Below are 19,184 nucleotides of genomic sequence, written 5' to 3'. Positions count from 1 at the left end.
CAATTTAACACCAATTTGTATGTGCACATATATTAGTGCTCATGGAGTCTTTTACATGAAAACGCCCTTGTCACACTCCAACCCATTGTAACCATATTGTTTGGGGACATTGCCACTGCCACTGTACAATAAATCCCCAGCTCTTTTGTGCTTTGTGCTGTAAAGAGCTCCCTTTGTTGCCTTCCTCTCACGCACATATTTTTTCTGTCACACCCACACATGCACACATGCATGTGCAAACACACGCATACACACACCAATTTACTCAACATGTAATTTGTTATTGTCACGGCGTTAAATGTAGATTTTTGGGGGGGAATATGGTAGCCTAGTGGTTAGAGTGTTGGGCCAGTAACTGAAAAAAATCTGTTGTTCTGCACCTGAACAAGGCAGTTAACCCACTGTTCCCTGGTAGGCTGTCATTGTAAATAAGTATTTGTTCTTAACTGACTTACCTAGTTAAATAAAGGTTATAAAATCAAAGAAAGGCCATTTCTAAGACTATATGCTGTATTGTTTCATTTCCTGTTAGAAAAGGAAGCTACTAGCAAACATTGTGACAACCAATCCCATGCTGTGTGACAACCAACCCTGTGATGCGACTGGTGGACAGTGTGTTTAATGGCTTATAATGTAGGATGTACCATATGAGGATAAAAAAGGGTCCCCATTTCAAACCAAAACCTTGGTCTTTCTACAAATAATGAAAATAGTCTTGTAAGATATAATGGTGCTGAGAAATACATAGAAGAGTAAAAAGTGTGCCAACCAACCCCGGTTCCCCTAACAACCAACCCCGTTCTCCTCTGAGTGTTTTATTTACTGTTATATTTACGGTTATCATCACATAATATCATATAGGCCTAATTGTATACATTTATGTGACATAAAAAGGACTCATTTAGATCCTCAACCATGGGGCTTTCCAATGGTATTGTCTACTCACTGCCACTAATATAACAGACCCTGTGGTTAATTCAAATTGGAGCTGGTATGCATGGAAACAATGGACTTATTTTTTTGGGACATATATACAGTGTGTCCAATTTGGCTTCTGAATTGAGAGGGTGTGTATATTAAACCTGCAGATTTGGTCTTGTTGGCTTCATTGTCAGCTAGGAAAGCGAGAGCTCTGTGGGTCGTCTGGTCTGTATCTCATACAGACTCATTATCCCCGTCAGAGGCTTTGACCCCTGACACCTATGATTTGAGTCTGCCACATGGGTTGAATGCTCTTTATTAGCCACCTAAATGGGCCTGGCAGACGTCTGTCAGAGAGGAAACTAGCGACAGTTGAAAGCAGCAACAGCTTGACCACGTGGTGTATGTCCAGATCTAAGTTAGAACACTATATGGTGGCCCATGGTGAACCCTCCTCTCCCAATGTGTGAAGGTGAAGTTAGAACACTATATGGTGGCCCATGGTGAACCCTCCTCTCCCAATGTGTGAAGGTGAAGTTACAACACTATATAGTGGCCCATGGTGAACCCTCCTCTCCCAATGTGTGAAGGGGAAGTTAGAACACTATATGGTGGCCCATGGTGAACCCTCCTCTCCCAATGTGTGAAGGGGAAGTTAGAACACTATATGGTGGCCCATGGTGAAGGTGAAGAAACACTATGGCCCATGACCCTCCTCTCCCAATGTGTGAAGGTGAAGTTACAACACTATATAGTGGCCCATGGTGAACCCTCCCCTCTCCCAATGTGTGAAGGTGAAGTTACAACACTATAAGGTAGTGGCCCATGGTGAACCCTCCTCTCCCAATGTGTGAAGGGAAGTTAGAACACTATATGGTGGCCCATGGTGAACCCTCCTCTCCCAATGTGTGAAGGTGAAGTTACAACACTATATAGTGGCCCATGGTGAACCCTCCTCTCCCAATGTGTGAAGGGAAGTTACAACACTATATAGTGGCCCATGGTGAACCCTCCTCTCCCAATGTGTGAAGGTGAAGTTACAACACTATATAGTGGCCCATGGTGAACCCTCCTCCCCAATGTGTGAAGGTGAAGTTACAACACTATATAGTGGCCCATGGTGAACCCTCCTCTCCCAATGTGTGAAGGTGAAGTTACAACACTATATAGTGGCCCATGGTGAACCCTCCTCTCCCAATGTGTGAAGGTGAAGTTACAACACTATTACAACACTATATAGTGGCCCATGGTGAACCCTCCTCTCCCAATGTGTGAAGGTGAAGTTACAACACTATATAGTGGCCCATGGTGAACCCTCCTCTCCCAATGTGTGAAGGTGAAGTTAGAACACTATATGGTGGCCCATGGTGAACCCTCCTCTCCCAATGTGTGAAGGTGAAGTTACAACACTATATAGTGGCCCATGGTGAACCCTCCTCTCCCAATGTGTGAAGGTGAAGTTACAACACTATATAGTGGCCCATGGTGAACCCTCCTCTCCCAATGTGTGAAGGGGAAGTTAGAACACTATATGGTGGCCCATGGTGAACCCTCCTCTCCCAATGTGTGAAGGTGAAGTTACAACACTATATAGTGGCCCATGGTGAACCCTCCTCTCCCAATGTGTGAAGGGGAAGTTAGAACACTATATGGTGGCCCATGGTGAACCCTCCTCTCCCAATGTGTGAAGGTGAAGTTACAACACTATATAGTGGCCCATGGTGAACCCTCCTCTCCCAATGTGTGAAGGTGAAGTTACAACACTATATAGTGGCCCATGGTGAACCCTCCTCTCCCAATGTGTGAAGGTGAAGTTAGAACACTATATAGTGGCCCATGGTGAACCCTCCTCTCCCAATGTGTGAAGGTGAAGTTACAACACTATATAGTGGCCCATGGTGAACCCTCCTCTCCCAATGTGTGAAGGGGAAGTTAGAACACTATATGGTGGCCCATGGTGAACCCTCCTCTCCCAATGTGTGAAGGTGAAGTTAGAGCACTATATAGTGGCCCATGGTGAACCCTCCTCTCCCAATGTGTGAAGGTGAAGTTACAACACTATATAGTGGCCCATGGTGAACCCTCCTCTCCCAATGTGTGAAGGTGAAGTTACAACACTATATAGTGGCCCATGGTGAACCCTCCTCTCCCAATGTGTGAAGGTGAAGTTAGAACACTATATAGTGGCCCATGGTGAACCCTCCTCTCCCAATGTGTGAAGGTGAAGTTAGAACACTATATAGTGGCCCATGGTGAACCCTCCTCTCCCAATGTGTGAAGGTGAAGTTAGAACACTATATAGTGGCCCATGGTGAACCCTCCTCTCCCAATGTGTGAAGGTGAAGTTACAACACTATATAGTGGCCCATGGTGAACCCTCCTCTCCCAATGTGTGAAGGTGAAGTTAGAACACTATATAGTGGCCCATGGTGAACTCTCCTCTCCCAATGTGTGAAGGTGAAGTTAGAAACTTTCAGAGGAAGGATGAGTAGTTGTCATATAAACCACGAGCAGGGCTGTTGATCTGTCTTGTGATGAGGCATACAGTCTAGTGTGTACAGGACAGTGAATTTAGAAAGACCCTGCGGTCCCAGTCGCAGCCTTTGGGTGCGTCTGAAATGTACTGCATTATGGACCCTGATAAAAGGTAGTGAGTGCACTGAATAGGGAATAGAGTGCCATTTCAGAGGCTGTCTCAGTCTACCTCCAACACTACACCAGAGGAGTTGGTTAACTAGCTTCTCCATGGCAGCCAGATGGAGAGTGACCGACATGTACAGATCTCTGACTTGACCCCAGAAGACAACCTCGTCCCTGTGGTCCATATGAAATAAACAACAGACACGGTTTCAGTTTCTTTAACACTGAGGCTCTGCCGATGACCTTCTATCTACGTTTTCATTAGATTTCCATGTATACACGCACAAACAAAGCACTTCAATTTTCTATGGGATTGAGGTCAGGGCTTTGTGATGGCCACTCCAATACCTTGACATTGTTGTCCTTGAGCCATTTTGCCACAACTTTGGAAGTATGCTTTGTCCCCATGTGCAGTTGCAAACCGTAGTCAGGCTTTTTTATGGCGGTTTTGGAGCAGTGGCTTCTTCCTTGCTGGGTGGCCTTTCAGGTTATATCGATATTTTTAAATGTTTTATTTGACCTTTTATTTAACCAGGCAAGTCAGTTAAGAACAAATTCTTATTTTCAATGACGGCCTAGGAACAGTAGGTTAACTGCCTGTTCAGGGGCAGAACGACAGACTTGTACCTTGTCGGCTCGGGGGTTTGAACTTACTAGACTAGCGCTCTAACCACTAGGCTAGTGTTGTAACTTCACCTTCACACATTGGGAGAGGAGGGTTCACCATCGTTTTACTGTGGTTATAGATACTTTTGTACCTGCATCCTCCAGCATTTTCACAAGGTCCTTCCACGCACAAACAGAGCACTTCAATATGTCCAACCTCTCCCCCAAAACCCAAGACATTCGAAAACAAATGTCCATATTTGGCATCTAAGGTCTAAGAGGATGCCTGAATAAACCCTCATTACAAAGATTTGATTTGGGTTTATGTATGTGGTTGTTCTTTCTACCTGTTAGGGTTGGACTCATATTCCTCATATTGTTCTCCAGTCTAAAATTAGGATGTTGGCAACGTGGGGATGCAATGTGAATCACCACAACACAGTTTTGTCTAAAGGGTGTCTGTCGATCACTGTGGTACAAGATCTCAAGACTGTGTGTGTGTGTGCGCGAAGAATGAGAGAGATGAGCGTCTTTGTCTCCACTTTGACAGTCTAATCCTCTTGTCTGTCTGTTCTCTTTGTTGCTTGTTTCCAGCTCAGCTTCCCAGTGATCCCCAGTAGCAGCATCATTATCAGCACAGAGGACATCAAACCCCCACTGGGCCAAAACAGAGTGCTAAAGGTTCCTGCTCAGCCCACATGCACCTGTCTCTCCTTTAACAAACACATCTGTGCCATCTGTGGAGACCGCGCCTCAGGTCAGCATCCCAAACGTCCCCACAACAGCCCCACAACGTCTCCCTGATCCCCAATACAGGGCCCTACAGGCTGGGGGGTCCCTCATCTCAAAATGCGGATCATTGTCATTCTACTGTACAAGCATGAAGGGAAGAACTAAACCGTTGTATGTATTGTTCTGGCAGGTAAACACTATGGAGTATATAGCTGTGAAGGTTGCAAGGGCTTCTTCAAGAGAACAGTGAGGAAAGAGCTGACGTATACCTGTCGAGACAACAAGGACTGTCTGATTGACAAGCGCCAACGCAACCGATGTCAGTACTGCCGCTACCAGAAGTGTCTGGCCATGGGCATGAAGAGAGAAGGTATGCTCCAGGAAATGACCTGAAAGAGTGAGCACAGACAGACACTCATGTGAAACCAACATCAGAGTGCTGCTTTGCTTCCTCCACTGTCCCTGTCCCCTCGCAAACACACGCGACTGACTTCCTCCACAATGTACCAACCAAAAGGGTATCCTACGAAGCAGGTTTGAGGAGATTGCGAGGTAGCATTGATCAACTCTGAGTTCAACTCGGGATAGCCAGTCATGTACTGTACATTTTTGTCAGGTAGATGTCTATGGCAATGAATCCTTAAGAACTAACTTGATCCAGGGAAGGCTAACTCAGGGCTAACTCCATTTATCCTGAATGAAGTGTCTGAACCACAGGTTGAGGACCAATGAAATCAGATTCCCTCTCTCTCTCAAAGATTATGACATCATCCCCTTCATTTGATGAAGAAGACTGATATAAATATTTTATTAATCAAATGCTTTTTTGTGTGTTAAAAATGTTTAAAAAGTGACTTGCCCATGGATTGATGTTACAGCATTGTCTCAATGAAGAGTTCGACATTTGACTAGCCACGTGCGACATGCCTGCGCAGTTACAAGCCTGCTAGAACTTGCAGCAGGCGGATGAGCAATATCCACCGTCATAGTACGGATGAAAACTGAGCTGGACTGTGAAGCTAACGGAAGCTAATTAGCTTTAGAAAACCCTGAGTAGATTTAGCTTGCTCCATAGGATACTCCTCTGCTGTGCTCCCGAATAGACACACACACACACACACACACACACACACACACACACACACACACACACACACACACACACACACACACACACACACACACACACACACACACACACACACACACACACACACACACACACACACACACACACACACACACACACACACACACACACACACACACACACACACAGACACACAGCATACTTTATAGGATACACCATCTATCAGAACAGTGTCAAGGGTACACCTTCTGTCACCACGGTGTCTAGGGTACACCGTCTGTCACCACGGTGTCTAGGGTACACCGTCTGTCACCACAGTGTCTAGGGTACACCGTCTGTCACCACAGTGTCTAGGATACACCGTCTGTCACCACAGTGTCTAGGGTACACTGTCTGTCACCACAATGTCTAGGGTACACCATCTGTCACCACAGTGTCCAGGATACACCGTCTGTCACCACAGTGTCTAGGGTACACCGTCTGTCACCACAGTGTCTAGGATACACCTTCTGTCACCACAGTGTCTAGGATACACAGTCTGTCACCACAGTGTCTAGGATACACCGTCTGTCACCACAGTGTCTAGGGTACACCGTCTGTCACCACAGTGTCTAGGGTACACCGTCTGTCACCACAGTGTCTAGGATACACAGTCTGTCACCACAGTGTCTAGGGTACACCGTCTGTCACCACAGTGTCTAGGGTACACCTTCTGTCACCACAGTGTCTAGGGTACACCTTCTGTCACCACAGTGTCTAGGATATACCGTCACCACGGTGTCTAGGGTTCAGTGTCTGTCAGCAGAGTTCCTGTATCTACCCTCAGGGCATGGCTCGTGAAGAAATGAGCTCTCATTGTGGAATACGGACGCTTTCCCTGCTTATTGTACTGTTTATCATGTTTGATGTTTAATTGGATCTTAGCCAATAGGTTCATATACTGAGACACCACTGATTAACACTTTGGTCCCACCGTAAACAAAATATAACTTTTAAAGCTTACTGAACCCTTCATAAACTCTTCATGAGGCCATTCATATCAAATGTCATGCTATAAAAGGAGATCTTCACCTTGGTGGAGTAGGCTAAGAGCATTCCCCACTTCTCTGAGCGAGCCCTGGACAGTGTTGTATGAGGCTGGCTATAACAGAAGCTACATTCAATGCTTTCACCCCAGCTGTGCAGGACGAGCGCCAGAGAGCCAAGGAGAGGCGCGAGAGTGAGGCGGACTCGTTAGGTTGTGCTAATGAAGACATGCCTGTGGAGAGGATAGAGGAGGCGGAGCTCGCTGTGGAGCTAAAGACCAAGACATGCATCAAGGGGAGCCTGGGCGTGCCCACCAACTCAGTGAGTTCACTGCACACTATATAACTTACTATACTCTATGACTATATAGTAGCATACACTGTATATCACATACTGGCAAAACAACCTCATTCCCCCATCTTATGCTAACTGCCTAGGGGGAGGTATAGCTGAGACACAAGCTGAATGTTCTTCAATTTTGCTTTAGAAACCACCACAGAAAAGTCCCCTTGGTAGAGGCCATATTTAACTCAAGCTCATTGTATCCCTCTAGCTCAGGTCTCTGAACTCTTGACCCCCTGACTTCCACTCTGTCTCCCCAGCCCAACGACCCTGTGACCAATATATGCCAGGCAACAGACAAGCAGCTCTTTAACTTGGTGGAGTGGGCCAAGATGATCCCCCACTTCTCAGAGCTGGTCCTGGACGACCAGGTCATCCTCCTAAGAGCAGGTATCGTCTGATCTCATCTGCTGTGGTCAATCCTGTAAGGGGAAATCAAAACTGAGCAGCTCTGACAACTAGTATTTACTCACCTTTTACTTGATGTCCCACCATTTACCAAGGCCATATTCATTAGGCTCCAAACGGACCTGAACAAGGAGGGGATGTTTGAACTTATCCAATAAGAAATGCTCATTTACATTTGCCATAGGAAAATGTTTTGTAACGTTTCCCATTGCATGCCTTAATGAATATGACCCAGTTAGATGTTTCCCTCTCTACCCCTCAGGGTGGAATGAGCTCCTCATAGCTTCTTTCTCCCATCGCTCCATCACTGTGAACGACAGCATTCTGCTGGCAAACGGACTCCAACTGCACCGCAACAGCGCCCACAGTGCAGGGGTGGGGTCCATCTTTGACAGGTAAACACTAACAGCCTGGCTCACAGATCCTCATCATCACAGTTCGTCCTTTCATTGGTACCATTGGATACTTGTATAATCTACCTTATAGTGGATTGAGTACTATCATATAATTACAGTTAAAGTAAGATTTAAAGTGTTACTGTTCACAAACTCAATTTTCCTCAAAATTCCTGATAAATATTCCATGGGTTTTTCAAGCTCATTACATGCTCATTGCTCATTGCCTTATTATCGCAAAATCTGGCCTAATTTTGCTTGCATGCTCTCGAATCCAAACCTTTTGAGAAGGTTTGATGTAGGATCATGAATATTTCCCTCAGATTTCATCTGACATGCAACATTTTGTGCATTTGTGATGCTTGCAGAGTGATGAATTAATCTATGAATATTTTGTCTCTGAAGAGTTGTTGGGGCAATGAATTCTAAACAGCGATACATCCAAGGCTATCAGAGGAATGTTGTCAGTATATTAAAGTAGCTTGTTTTACCTACACAGAGTGCTGACTGAGCTTGTGTCGAAAATGCGAGACATGCAGATGGACAAGTCTGAGTTAGGGTGCCTTCGAGCCATCGTTCTCTTCAACCCAGGTAGGTCTACTGTACATCACACACTCCATCCTGGATAGCAACTCATCAAGCTGTACTGTACATGAATGGGACAAAGACTGTTATTTCAGGCCTATTCTTAGTCGAGGTTGTTTTGTGTTGTTTACATACAGTAGTAATACTGATATAGTACTGTATATACCTGTTCAATGCATATTAATTTGTAAATGTGAAGGGGAGGAATTTGAAGACAGTATGATAGTGTTACAGAGCACTATATAAAATATATAAAGCACTATATAAAATATATAAAGCACCATATGAAATGAGGTGAATAGAGCAGGGTTATATTTCATGTTAATTCACCACACCAACATCCTAGTATAAACCAGGCTCTCTCTAATACAAGTCCAGTAGCCCTGGGTGTGTGTGTGTGTGTGTGTGTGTGTGTGTGTGTGTGTGTGTGTGTGTGTGTGTGTGTGTGTGTGTGTGTGTGTGTGTGTGTGTGTGTGTGTGTGTGTGTGTGTGTGTGTGTGTGTGTGTGTGTGTGTGTGCATGCGCGTTTATATGAAGTAAATGCCTGGTCTCTGTTTAACACATTTTAATCAGGTTGTTAAGAGGAATAGATTTTGATGGCCTACTTTCCAAATGTAGTGTGATGTAAAGCCTGAACCACTTTAATGTTTTGCTTTCCTCCTAAACTATCAACAATACAGTGCATTCAGAAAGTATTCAGATCCCTTGACTTTTTCCACATTTTGTTATTTTACAGCCTTATTCTAAAATGGATTTAACAAATGTTTTTCCTCTTCAATCTACACAAAATACCACATAATGACAAACTGAAAGCAGGTTTTTAGACATTTTTGCAAATGTATTAAAAATAAAAAACAGAAATACCATATTTACATAAGTATTCAGACACTTTGATATGAGACTCGAAATTGAACTCGGGTGCTTCCTGTTTCCATTGATCATCCTTGAGATGTTTCTACAACTTGATTGGAGTCCATCTTTGGTAAATTCAATTGATTGGACATGATTTGGAAAGGCACACACCTGTCAACATAAGGTCCCACAGTTGCCAGTGCATGTCAGAGCTAAAAAACAAAGTGATGAGGTTGAAGGAATTAGAGCTCCGTAGAGCTCAGAGACAGGATTGTGTCGAGGCACACATCTGGGAAAGGGTACCAAAACATTTCAGCAGCATTGGAGGTCCCCAAGAACACAATGACCTCCATCATTCTTAAATGGAAGAAGTTTGGAACAACCAACACTCTTCTGAGAGCTGATTAATCAGGGGAGAAGGGCCTTGGTCAGGGAGATGACCAAGAACTCAATGGTCGCTCTGACAGAGCTCCAGAGTTCCTCTGTGGAGATGGGAGAACCTTCCAGAAGGACAACCATCTTTGCAGCATTCCACCAATCAGGCCTTTATGGTAGAGTGGCCAGATAGAAGCCACTCCTCAGTAAAAGGCACATGACAGCCCGCTTGTGAGTTTGCCAAAAGTTATCTAAAGGACTCTCAGACCATGAGAAAACAGATTCTCTGGTCTGATGAAACCAAGATTGAACTCTTTGGACTGAATGCCAAGCGTCACATATATAGGAAACCTGGCACCATCCCTACGGGGAAGCATGGTGGTGACAGCATCATGCTGTGGGGATGTTTTTCCAGCTGCAGGGACTGGGAGACTAGTTAGGATCGTGAGAAAGATGAACGGAGCAAAGTACAAAGATAGGGTAGCCTAGTGGTTAGAGTGTTGGACTAGTAACCAGAAGGTTGCATGTTCAAATCCCTGAGCTGACAAGGTACAAATCTGTCATTCTGCCCCTGAACAGGCAGTTAACCCACTGTTCCTAGGCCATCATTGAAAATAAGAATTTGTTCTTAACTGACTTGCCTGGTAAAATAAAAAAATACTTGATGAAAATCTGCTCCAGAGTGCTCAGGACCTCAGGGCGAAGGTTCACCTTCCAACAGGACAACTACCCTAAGTATATAGCCAAGACAACTCAGTGGCTTCGGGACAAGTCTTTGAATGTCCTTGAGTGGCTCAGCCAGAGCCCGGACTTGAAATCGATCGATCATCTCTGGAGAGACCTGAAAATAGCTGTGCAGCGACGCTCCCCATCCAACCTGACAGAGCTTAAGAGGATCTGCAGAGAAGAATGGGAGAAACTCCCCAAATACAGGTGTGCCAAGCTTGTAGAGTCATACCCAAGAATAATCAAGGCTGTAATCGCTGCCAAAAGTAAAGGGTCTGAATACTTATGTAAGTGTGATATTTCCGTTTATTATTTCTTATAAATTTACACTCATTTAAAAAAAATTATAGGGTATTGTGTGTAGATTGGTGAGGTAATCCATTTTAGAATAAGGCTGTAGCGTAACAATGTGGAAAAAGTCAAGGGGTCTGAATACTTTCCGAATGCACTGTATGGCCATCATTAGTATGTGTGTGAAAGGCAACCGTTTTCTAAGATACTATATTCAGTTCAGTACGTAAGAGTTGATATCAACGACTTACACCTCAAATGGTTTGGATTAATATAAACAGAAGCCTATAGTGACTCTCCATCCCGCATGAGGGTGCGTAATCATCGACTGACACTAATTAGCATAACACAACGGGCATAAATATTCCTAGAAAATCTTCCTATTCATGAAAATCACAAGTGAAATATATTGAGGCACAGCTTAGCCTTTTGTTAATCACCCTGTCATCTCAGATTTTCAAAATATGCTTTACAGCCAAAGCACACAAGCATTTGTGTAAGTTTATCAATAGCCTAGCATAGCATATTGTCCAGCTAGCAGCAGGTAACTTGGTCACGGAAATCAGAAAAGCAATCAAATTAAATTGTTTACCTTTCATGAGCTTCGGATGTTTTCACTCACGAGACTCCCAGTTAGATAGCCAATGTTCCTTTTTTGTTTGTTCTTCACGTTTGGCTGAGAAATCACCCAGAAATTGCAGTCACGAAAACAATGAAAAATATTCCAAATTAGCTCCATAATATCGACAGAAACATGGCAAACGGGACAATTGGTTTTTCAGTAGGACCGATTGGAATAATGGCTACCTCTGTATTTTACGCGAGAATCACTCTGGGAGCCATCAGGTGACCAGTTGCGCAATGTAGCCGCTTACGGGTATTCTTCAACATAAATGCGTAAAACTACGTCACAATGCTGTAGACACCTTGGGGAACTCACTGCTCAATAGGGACGCATTGGAACGCAGCGCTTTCAAAACATGAGGCAATATCAGTTCTGTTATACTCACAGACAATATTTTTACAGTTTTGGAAACTTTAGAGTGTTTTCTATCCTAAGCTGTCAATTATATGCACATCCTAGCATCTTGGCCTGACAAAATATCCCGTTTACTACGGGAACGTTATTTTTCCAAAAATGAAAATACTGCCCCCTAGTCACTCAGTTTAGCTGCTGTGATGCATTCATTTATAGGCCATTGTCAAACGAAAATCTTCAGTTTACATCTTTTTGCTGGTTTCTCTGTACATAAGACTGTTCATAAGTCTGATAATATTTGCCTTCAAAGTCCACGTCATTGACCTCAAACGCTACACGCTCAGTGTGCTTATTTTCAACCAAATTTTAAAGCTAACATCAGTTTGGAAAAATGACTGAACATTTCAATGTACAAAGCGGCAACACAATGCCAGAGAACGCAAGAATCCATTCAAATGTAACGTACTAACACACAAGGCATCTCCCCATAAGATTTGAAAAGCGAGCGTTTGAGGGTCTATTCTGTCCCTCTTGGGTTGGACCAGTACAATGTTAAGTAGTTTACTACTGCCCTCTGCTGGGCAGAAATTTCTATTACACAATAGTTTTAATGTGTGTTGTGTGTTGGTCTAAAAGTGATGGAACACAGAGTTGGTGTACTTGTCACCAGTAACACGTTCTGTTTTGTTTCCATATGTGTAGACTCAAAAGGCTTGTCAAACCCAGGGGAGGTTGAGGCTCTCAGAGAAGGGGTGTATGCTTCACTGGAGGCATACTGTAAATACAAATACCCCGGCCAACCAGGAAGGTATTGGTCATTGTGTGGTCATCAACAAATATTTGATGAACCTACTTCTTAGTGACATAATGTCATTTCATCCAGATATATAATCGTTTTGTTATCATCATAGTCACTCTTTACATGTTCTTGTCTTATACAGATTTGCCAAACTGTTACTTCGATTGCCAGCCCTACGTTCCATTGGCCTCAGGTTTCTGGAGCACCGGTTCTTCTTCAAACTGATAGGGGATACACCCGTTGACACATTCCTCACGGAAATGTTGGAAGCTCCACGCCAAATGACGAAACAGCACTGCAGTTGAAGACGGTCTGTCCAATACTTGCATCAAAACGGAGAGAACTGGTAATTTGCCTGATTGACAGACTGTAAGTTTGAACACAAGAACTAGTGGACAGCAAACCTATGGCTTTGTTTAATGTACAGTATATGTATTTATCATAGTTTTGTGTCAAAGTGAAATGTCTTGAAGGGCCAGAGTCTGCAACAACCCAAAGCATGAGACCTTTTTCACAATGAATGATAATGTCTTCTCGCTTCAGATTCAACATTGAACATTGTCATTACAGATCAAGACTCCGTGCCACAAACCAGCGACCTCATCATCCTCCTGCCTTAGACAGGTCTACTACCTCTTGTAGTCATTCTCATATTCTGTGATAATAACAACATGGTCCGGCCAAAATCGTTGTCTAGGATGATCTCCTGTTATACATGTAACCCCCACCTCAGGCTCTCGTAGTTGGTCTTCTCCTCCTTAATGAAAATGTTCTCATGTGACTATATATGGCAGACGAGCGTAATGCATATTTAACTGGAACCCCTTGACAGGGATAATGGTTCAGGTAACTTCAGCTCAAGACCAAGGGTAGTTTTTCTACTCCCAGCGCTTAACTTTGTCAAGCAGAGAATGGCTCCAGTCAGGAGCTCACTGTGAGGACAGAGGAGGCTGATAGGAGGAGCTATAGGGGGACGGGCTCATTGTAATGGCTGGAATGGAATAAATGGAACGGTATCAAACACATCAACCTTATGGAAACCTCACGTTTGACTCCGTTCCATTTATTTCATTCTATTACAATGAGCCCATCCTCCTATAGCTCATCTCACCATCCTCCACTGTATGACTAGCATGCAACTGTAGTGGGGAGGATCAATAAGGTTTTCTCTAATGATAATTCACATATCAACATGGGGTGCTCATTTCTGTATTGCTATGGGGTTTTTATGCTGCTGCTGTTTGCTTTGTGTTGGTATGTCCAAAGAGGAGCAGTGGTAAACATCTTCCAATGTATAGAATGATGCGTCGGTGTGTAGGTCAGTGTTTCCCAACACCAGTCCACGAGTACCCCCAACAGCAAACATTTTTGTTGTAGGCCCAGACAAACTCACCTGATTCAACTCATTGATGGCCTGATGATTAGTTGACAAGTAGGTGTGCTTGTTTGGGGCAACAAGAGGGTTTACTGGTGGGGGTACTGGAGGAATGGAGTAGGGAACCCCTGGTGTAGGGGACTGTCTGTAAGTGACTCTCTGTAGTATCTGATAAATATAATGCACACATAAGGTCTCTGACGCCAACTGGTGCATCACACAAAAGTAATGCAACTGTCCAAGTACATTAGGACATGAGAAGAGAGCAGTGTTGTAATTACTCATTGCTACAATGTGTTACAATGTTACTTACAGCAGTAATCCTATCCATAACTCCTAAACCTAACCAATCCTATCGTACGTTATTCAAGTGTAATATTGGGTAAGTGCAATACATGTTACACTGTAATACCGGGAATAATTAGACTGTGATAAGGGCACTGTAATTTAAATTCTAACCCACATTTCCCAGACCACGCATAACAGAAGACATGCAAGAGAATAATGATTGAGGAGATCAAAAGATGGCAGAGAATTTTAAAGAATTGTTTCAGTCAGAAGTACAATATTCAGGTTGAGCAGCCAGGAATATTTTTGGAACCTCATATGTATTTTAATTGTATTTATTTGAACTTTTATTTGATCAGGGAGTCACGCTGAGACCAAGAGCCCTGAATAACAGAAATGACAGAAATTCAAGCAGAAAGAAAATACAGTTATAACAAACAGTTCATTTAGAAATGAAATAACCACCAATCAATGAACAATAGCAGCAAACATAGCCTGCATCTCGTTCAACCCCCCTTTTTTAAGCAGATCTATTAGTTCGTATTTTAGCGGCATCATTGCTTACTGAGCCACTCAGGACTAGTGTATTCTAGGATGAACAATAATCTTGTTTTTTGTTTTTCCTCATTTAAAACATGGCAACATGTCGTTTAAAGGGGAAATCTACATTCATCTTTGGTATTTAAAAATAATTATATATAGACATTGAATTTTGAAGAATATGGGTTATAAATGTCTCATGAGCTACGTTCAACTGTCTTACTCCACCAAACTGTTGTTTACTGGGAAGTAAACCAAGAACAAATGTAGTACACTGTCTTTATTTGACGTGTTCTGTTTAGAGAGCATGTTGTCTTACCTGAGCAGAAAACTCTCTGCAGCCCTGGCTCCATTTACACATGCTGCTCCAGGCCAGACCGTGCTCCAGGCCAGACCATGCTCCAGGCCAGACCGTGCTCCAGGCCAGACCGTGCTCCAGGCCAGACCATGCTCCAGGCCAGACCGTGCTCCAGGCCAGACCGTGCTCCAGGCCAGACCATGCTCCGGGCCAGACCATGCTCCAGGCCAGACCGTGCTCCAGGCCAGACCGTGCTCCAGGCTAGACCATGCTCCAGGCCAGACCATGCTCCAGGCCAAACCATGCTCCAAGCCAGACCATGCTCCAGGCTAGACCATGCTCCAGGCTAGACCATGCTCCGGGCCAGACCATGCTCCAGGCCAGACCGTGCTCCAGGCCAGACCGTGCTCCAGGCTAGACCATGCTCCAGGCCAGACCGTGCTCCAGGCCAGACCATGCTCCAGGCCAGACCATGCTCCAGGCCAGACCATGCTCCAGGCCAGACCATGCTCCAGGCCAGACCATGCTCCAGGCCAGACCATGCTCCAGGCTAGACCATGCTCCAGGCCAGACCATGCTCCAGGCCAGACCATGCTCTAGGCCAGTTATAGCTGATGTCACATTTTGCAATGCACCCATGCACCAATTAAACCCAATGAACCCATGATGTCGATTCCCCAATTATGTATAGTTTTAAATCATGTGTTTGCCATGTCTTGTACAACTTGTTCGTTTTGATAATGTAATACAAATATTAATAGTGTTAGCTATAAAGGTGGCAAGGTGTGTATACACGATTCTGATGGCCTTCTCTGCTTGTGCAAATAGGAAGTTTATCATCAGCTTGTACTTCACTGTTACTTATTAAAGGCCTGGAAGCTTTTCAACAGTAAAACATTTCTTATGATACTTATTTAAACAGAGGACCCAATCATGTGTAGGGTACAGCCTCTGTCAGCACAGTGTCTAGGGTACACTGCTTAAATAAGTATCATAAGAAATGTTTTACTATTGAAAAGCTATATGCCAACTATCTGTAATATGCTACGCGCATGTGTGATGGGCAATATGTAGACTGTTATGTTACATGCATACCTCTAGAGGGAGACATTGCTTTTTTACAAAGTGGCATTGACAAAACTTGTACAGGAGGAGCATAGTGAATTGGGGGATATCACAGTCAAGACAGCCAAAGACGTGGCACATTTTTAATAAGGCATATCCTGCTTTTCCGAAAGCTCAAAGCACTAATAACTCTACCCCTAATTATTACTGATTGAATGTGACATTAATATTTCAGCAAAACTCCTTAAAAATGTTTTTGCTGATCATAAGTTACTGGTGTTGGCAGTCCAATAAGCAGTTATGCCAGTTCTGGTAGTCTGGATTGAATTTAGAGGTAATGTTAAACATGGCTCAGTCTCACTCAGGTTGAAGTGATGTGTGTTGACATGACTAATCATATCCATGGGAGTATTTGTCTCCGTTGCCCAAAGAAAAAGGTGATTAGTGGTATTTTTAAGTTGATAAGGCTGTTATGAAATGGTGATTGGGGAAGAGGCAAAGCATCTTTGCAGAACAATGTTGTCAAAGAAACCTAACTGTGACTTTGGTCAGCTCACTTAATATGACTGAGAATGTTTAGCCGGAGTACATCTCAAAGTCAAGAATTTTGTTTGAGAGGATGACTAAAGACATTTGCTCACATTTCTAGTACAGTAGGTTGTGTAGTTCTTCTGTTTTAACCCTAACCACAACCATACAGAGGAAATACCGAAATGTAACCCCTGAGGATGTTGTGTCCTAGAAGTTAAGAGTTAGAGTTAATTTCATAATTTTGGTGAGTGAATGACAGCACTGACGTTGCCACAATTTCGGACAATTTGAATGACGTTTGCAGCAGCTTCCTGAAACGATGCATAAGAAAGATTGACAGGTTGTGTTGACAGGACGTTTTTCAAAATGTCAACCTGGCCGGTCCTATTTCTGGAGTTTATGCTGGGCATATTGTCTCATGCCTCATCGGCCGCCATCTCTCTGGTCTCGTTGATGTCCTCATAGAGAGTTGGGCTGCGATGTCTCTTTGAATTAAGAGGAGCTATAGGGAGCCCCTAACTAATGTGCCAGTCTTTGTCAAGTTTCCTCAGTCCTCACAGCTGTTTTCCCCCTCAGAGCTTCTTCACTAACAAAACATCATAGCCCAGGGTAAAGAGACGAATGTCTGATGTATCTCTGCCGGGATCCCCGGCTCTCTTGACATCCAGTCCCTCCTACAATTATCTGCTAATTGACAGGCCCTATCAGCCTGCTGGTGGCCACAGCTGACAAGTGTGAGAAGGCTGAGGTGAGGTGGTGGGGAAATGCCAGTCATTGCAGGATTATCAGTGCAAAGGCCAACGACATAGCAGTAATCTGACCTGGCTGTAGCTAGCTGGTGGGACTCACTCTCTTTCTGGTGCAGCAGATCTCTCTCACACACACACACACTTGTTGCTTCTTCTTTCTCTACCTCCACTGTCTGATCATTTCATACTCCACAATGACATTTTGTGATTAATTAAGATAGGTGTGAGATTGGCTGAAGACCGATACCCCCTCGCCTTATTGCCCCCATAACATGTCTGGGAAATACAGGTTCACCCTATGCCCCACAATACCCACTGTACATACACACACACACACACACACACACACACACACACACACACACACACACACACACACACACACACACACACACACACACACACACACACACACACACACACACACACACACACACACACACACACACACACACACACACACACTTCAGGTTACATGGCTGTTGACTGTCCAGCCAGTGTGCCTGAGGCCTGCCTGCCTGCCTGTCCTGTCTGAATCCTTCTCAGCATGGTTAAGTTCAGCCTCAGTGTTCACGCGCTCTATGAACTAAAAAGAGACGTCTGGCTAAGCCCAGACTGACCATGCTGCTCTTGCCTTCCTTTCCCCTGCCTCTGTACAGGTAAGGAGAGTGTTGGGTAAACGGACGTCATATCAAGATACATTAGGTTATGATGACATTATTATATTGACCAACAGTTTCTATTTGACTGTACAATTCAAAACAAGTACTTTCTTGTAGCACTTGAACTCTTGTTGAAATGGACACTGAGAATAGGCCTTGATACTGAGATGATTACAGCTTACAGATGATTCCAAACCATTTTTGTCTGCCATTATAAATCAGCTTTAGATGATCATCTTGTGTAAGTCTTGATTAAACTTTTTCCTTTTAACCATCTCACTAGCTCTTGATATTGTGCTTTCTCCGTTTTCCTTTAAGACATAATCTTTAAAACCACTGAAATAGATAACCCTTATAGTCAGCAGCCTGGTGTTCCAACTAAGATTTTACTGTCAACATAGTAGAAACCGGCCCGTTAACTTCTGAAACCTTCTCTGGCAAAGCTCACTGTCCCCACCACCGCCATCAAAAAGTCATTTCCCCATACAAGTCCCACACACGGCCTAACAATGGGAGCAGAGGATTAGAACAGCGCTCTGTCTCAGAGCAAAGGGGGGAAAAAATATCTTCCAATCACTGGAGAAGAGTATGACTAGTTGGCCACATTTCTTCCTTTGGATTTTTCCCATGAAGCGGTTTTGTTTTTATGCTATTATCTCTCTTTGCCATCAGACAGTGTGTGGCATTGTGATCAGATCATTGGATTGTTCATCTGCTGAATGGTTAAATCTGCTCTCTGATGTGGAGGAATCTTCAAAGTGGAGAAACCCACAGGGGGACGTTGCTAGTTGATAATTAATGTAGTCAATTGCATTGCCAATTTTAGATTTGCAAGATGAGAAACTGAAACATTTCTGCTTTGAATCTAGCAACAAGCACTACCAAATGTCTTACCTCATCTTCAAAATG

General features: G+C 43.8%; 1 protein-coding gene across 4 annotated transcripts in view; it reads left to right on the top strand.

The window, feature by feature from the left end:
• Nucleotides 1-18,554, top strand: part of LOC118392899 (retinoic acid receptor RXR-alpha-B-like) — a 39,394-nt gene extending 20,840 nt beyond the window's left edge. For 2 of the 4 annotated variants that reach the window (XM_035784900.2, XM_035784898.2), the window contains 8 exons: nucleotides 4,762-4,924; nucleotides 5,090-5,269; nucleotides 7,167-7,336; nucleotides 7,618-7,747; nucleotides 8,028-8,160; nucleotides 8,660-8,751; nucleotides 12,671-12,776; nucleotides 12,910-18,554. In XM_035784900.2, coding sequence (XP_035640793.1) covers nucleotides 4,762-4,924; nucleotides 5,090-5,269; nucleotides 7,167-7,336; nucleotides 7,618-7,747; nucleotides 8,028-8,160; nucleotides 8,660-8,751; nucleotides 12,671-12,776; nucleotides 12,910-13,072 — 1,137 coding nt within the window. In that variant the 3' untranslated portion in view covers nucleotides 13,073-18,554. The remainder of the gene's footprint in view (nucleotides 1-4,761; nucleotides 4,925-5,089; nucleotides 5,270-7,166; nucleotides 7,337-7,617; nucleotides 7,748-8,027; nucleotides 8,161-8,659; nucleotides 8,752-12,670; nucleotides 12,777-12,909) is intronic. The other 2 variants (XR_004827460.2, XM_035784899.2) reach the window with 2 other exon arrangements.
• Nucleotides 18,555-19,184: the final 630 nt, after the last annotated feature.

The sequence above is a fragment of the Oncorhynchus keta genome, chromosome 14 (genome assembly GCF_023373465.1).
Source record: "Oncorhynchus keta strain PuntledgeMale-10-30-2019 chromosome 14, Oket_V2, whole genome shotgun sequence".
Taxonomy (NCBI): Eukaryota; Metazoa; Chordata; class Actinopteri; order Salmoniformes; family Salmonidae; genus Oncorhynchus; species Oncorhynchus keta.
Note: the sequence above shows the minus strand (reverse complement) of the source record. Positions and strands in the feature narration are given on the sequence as shown.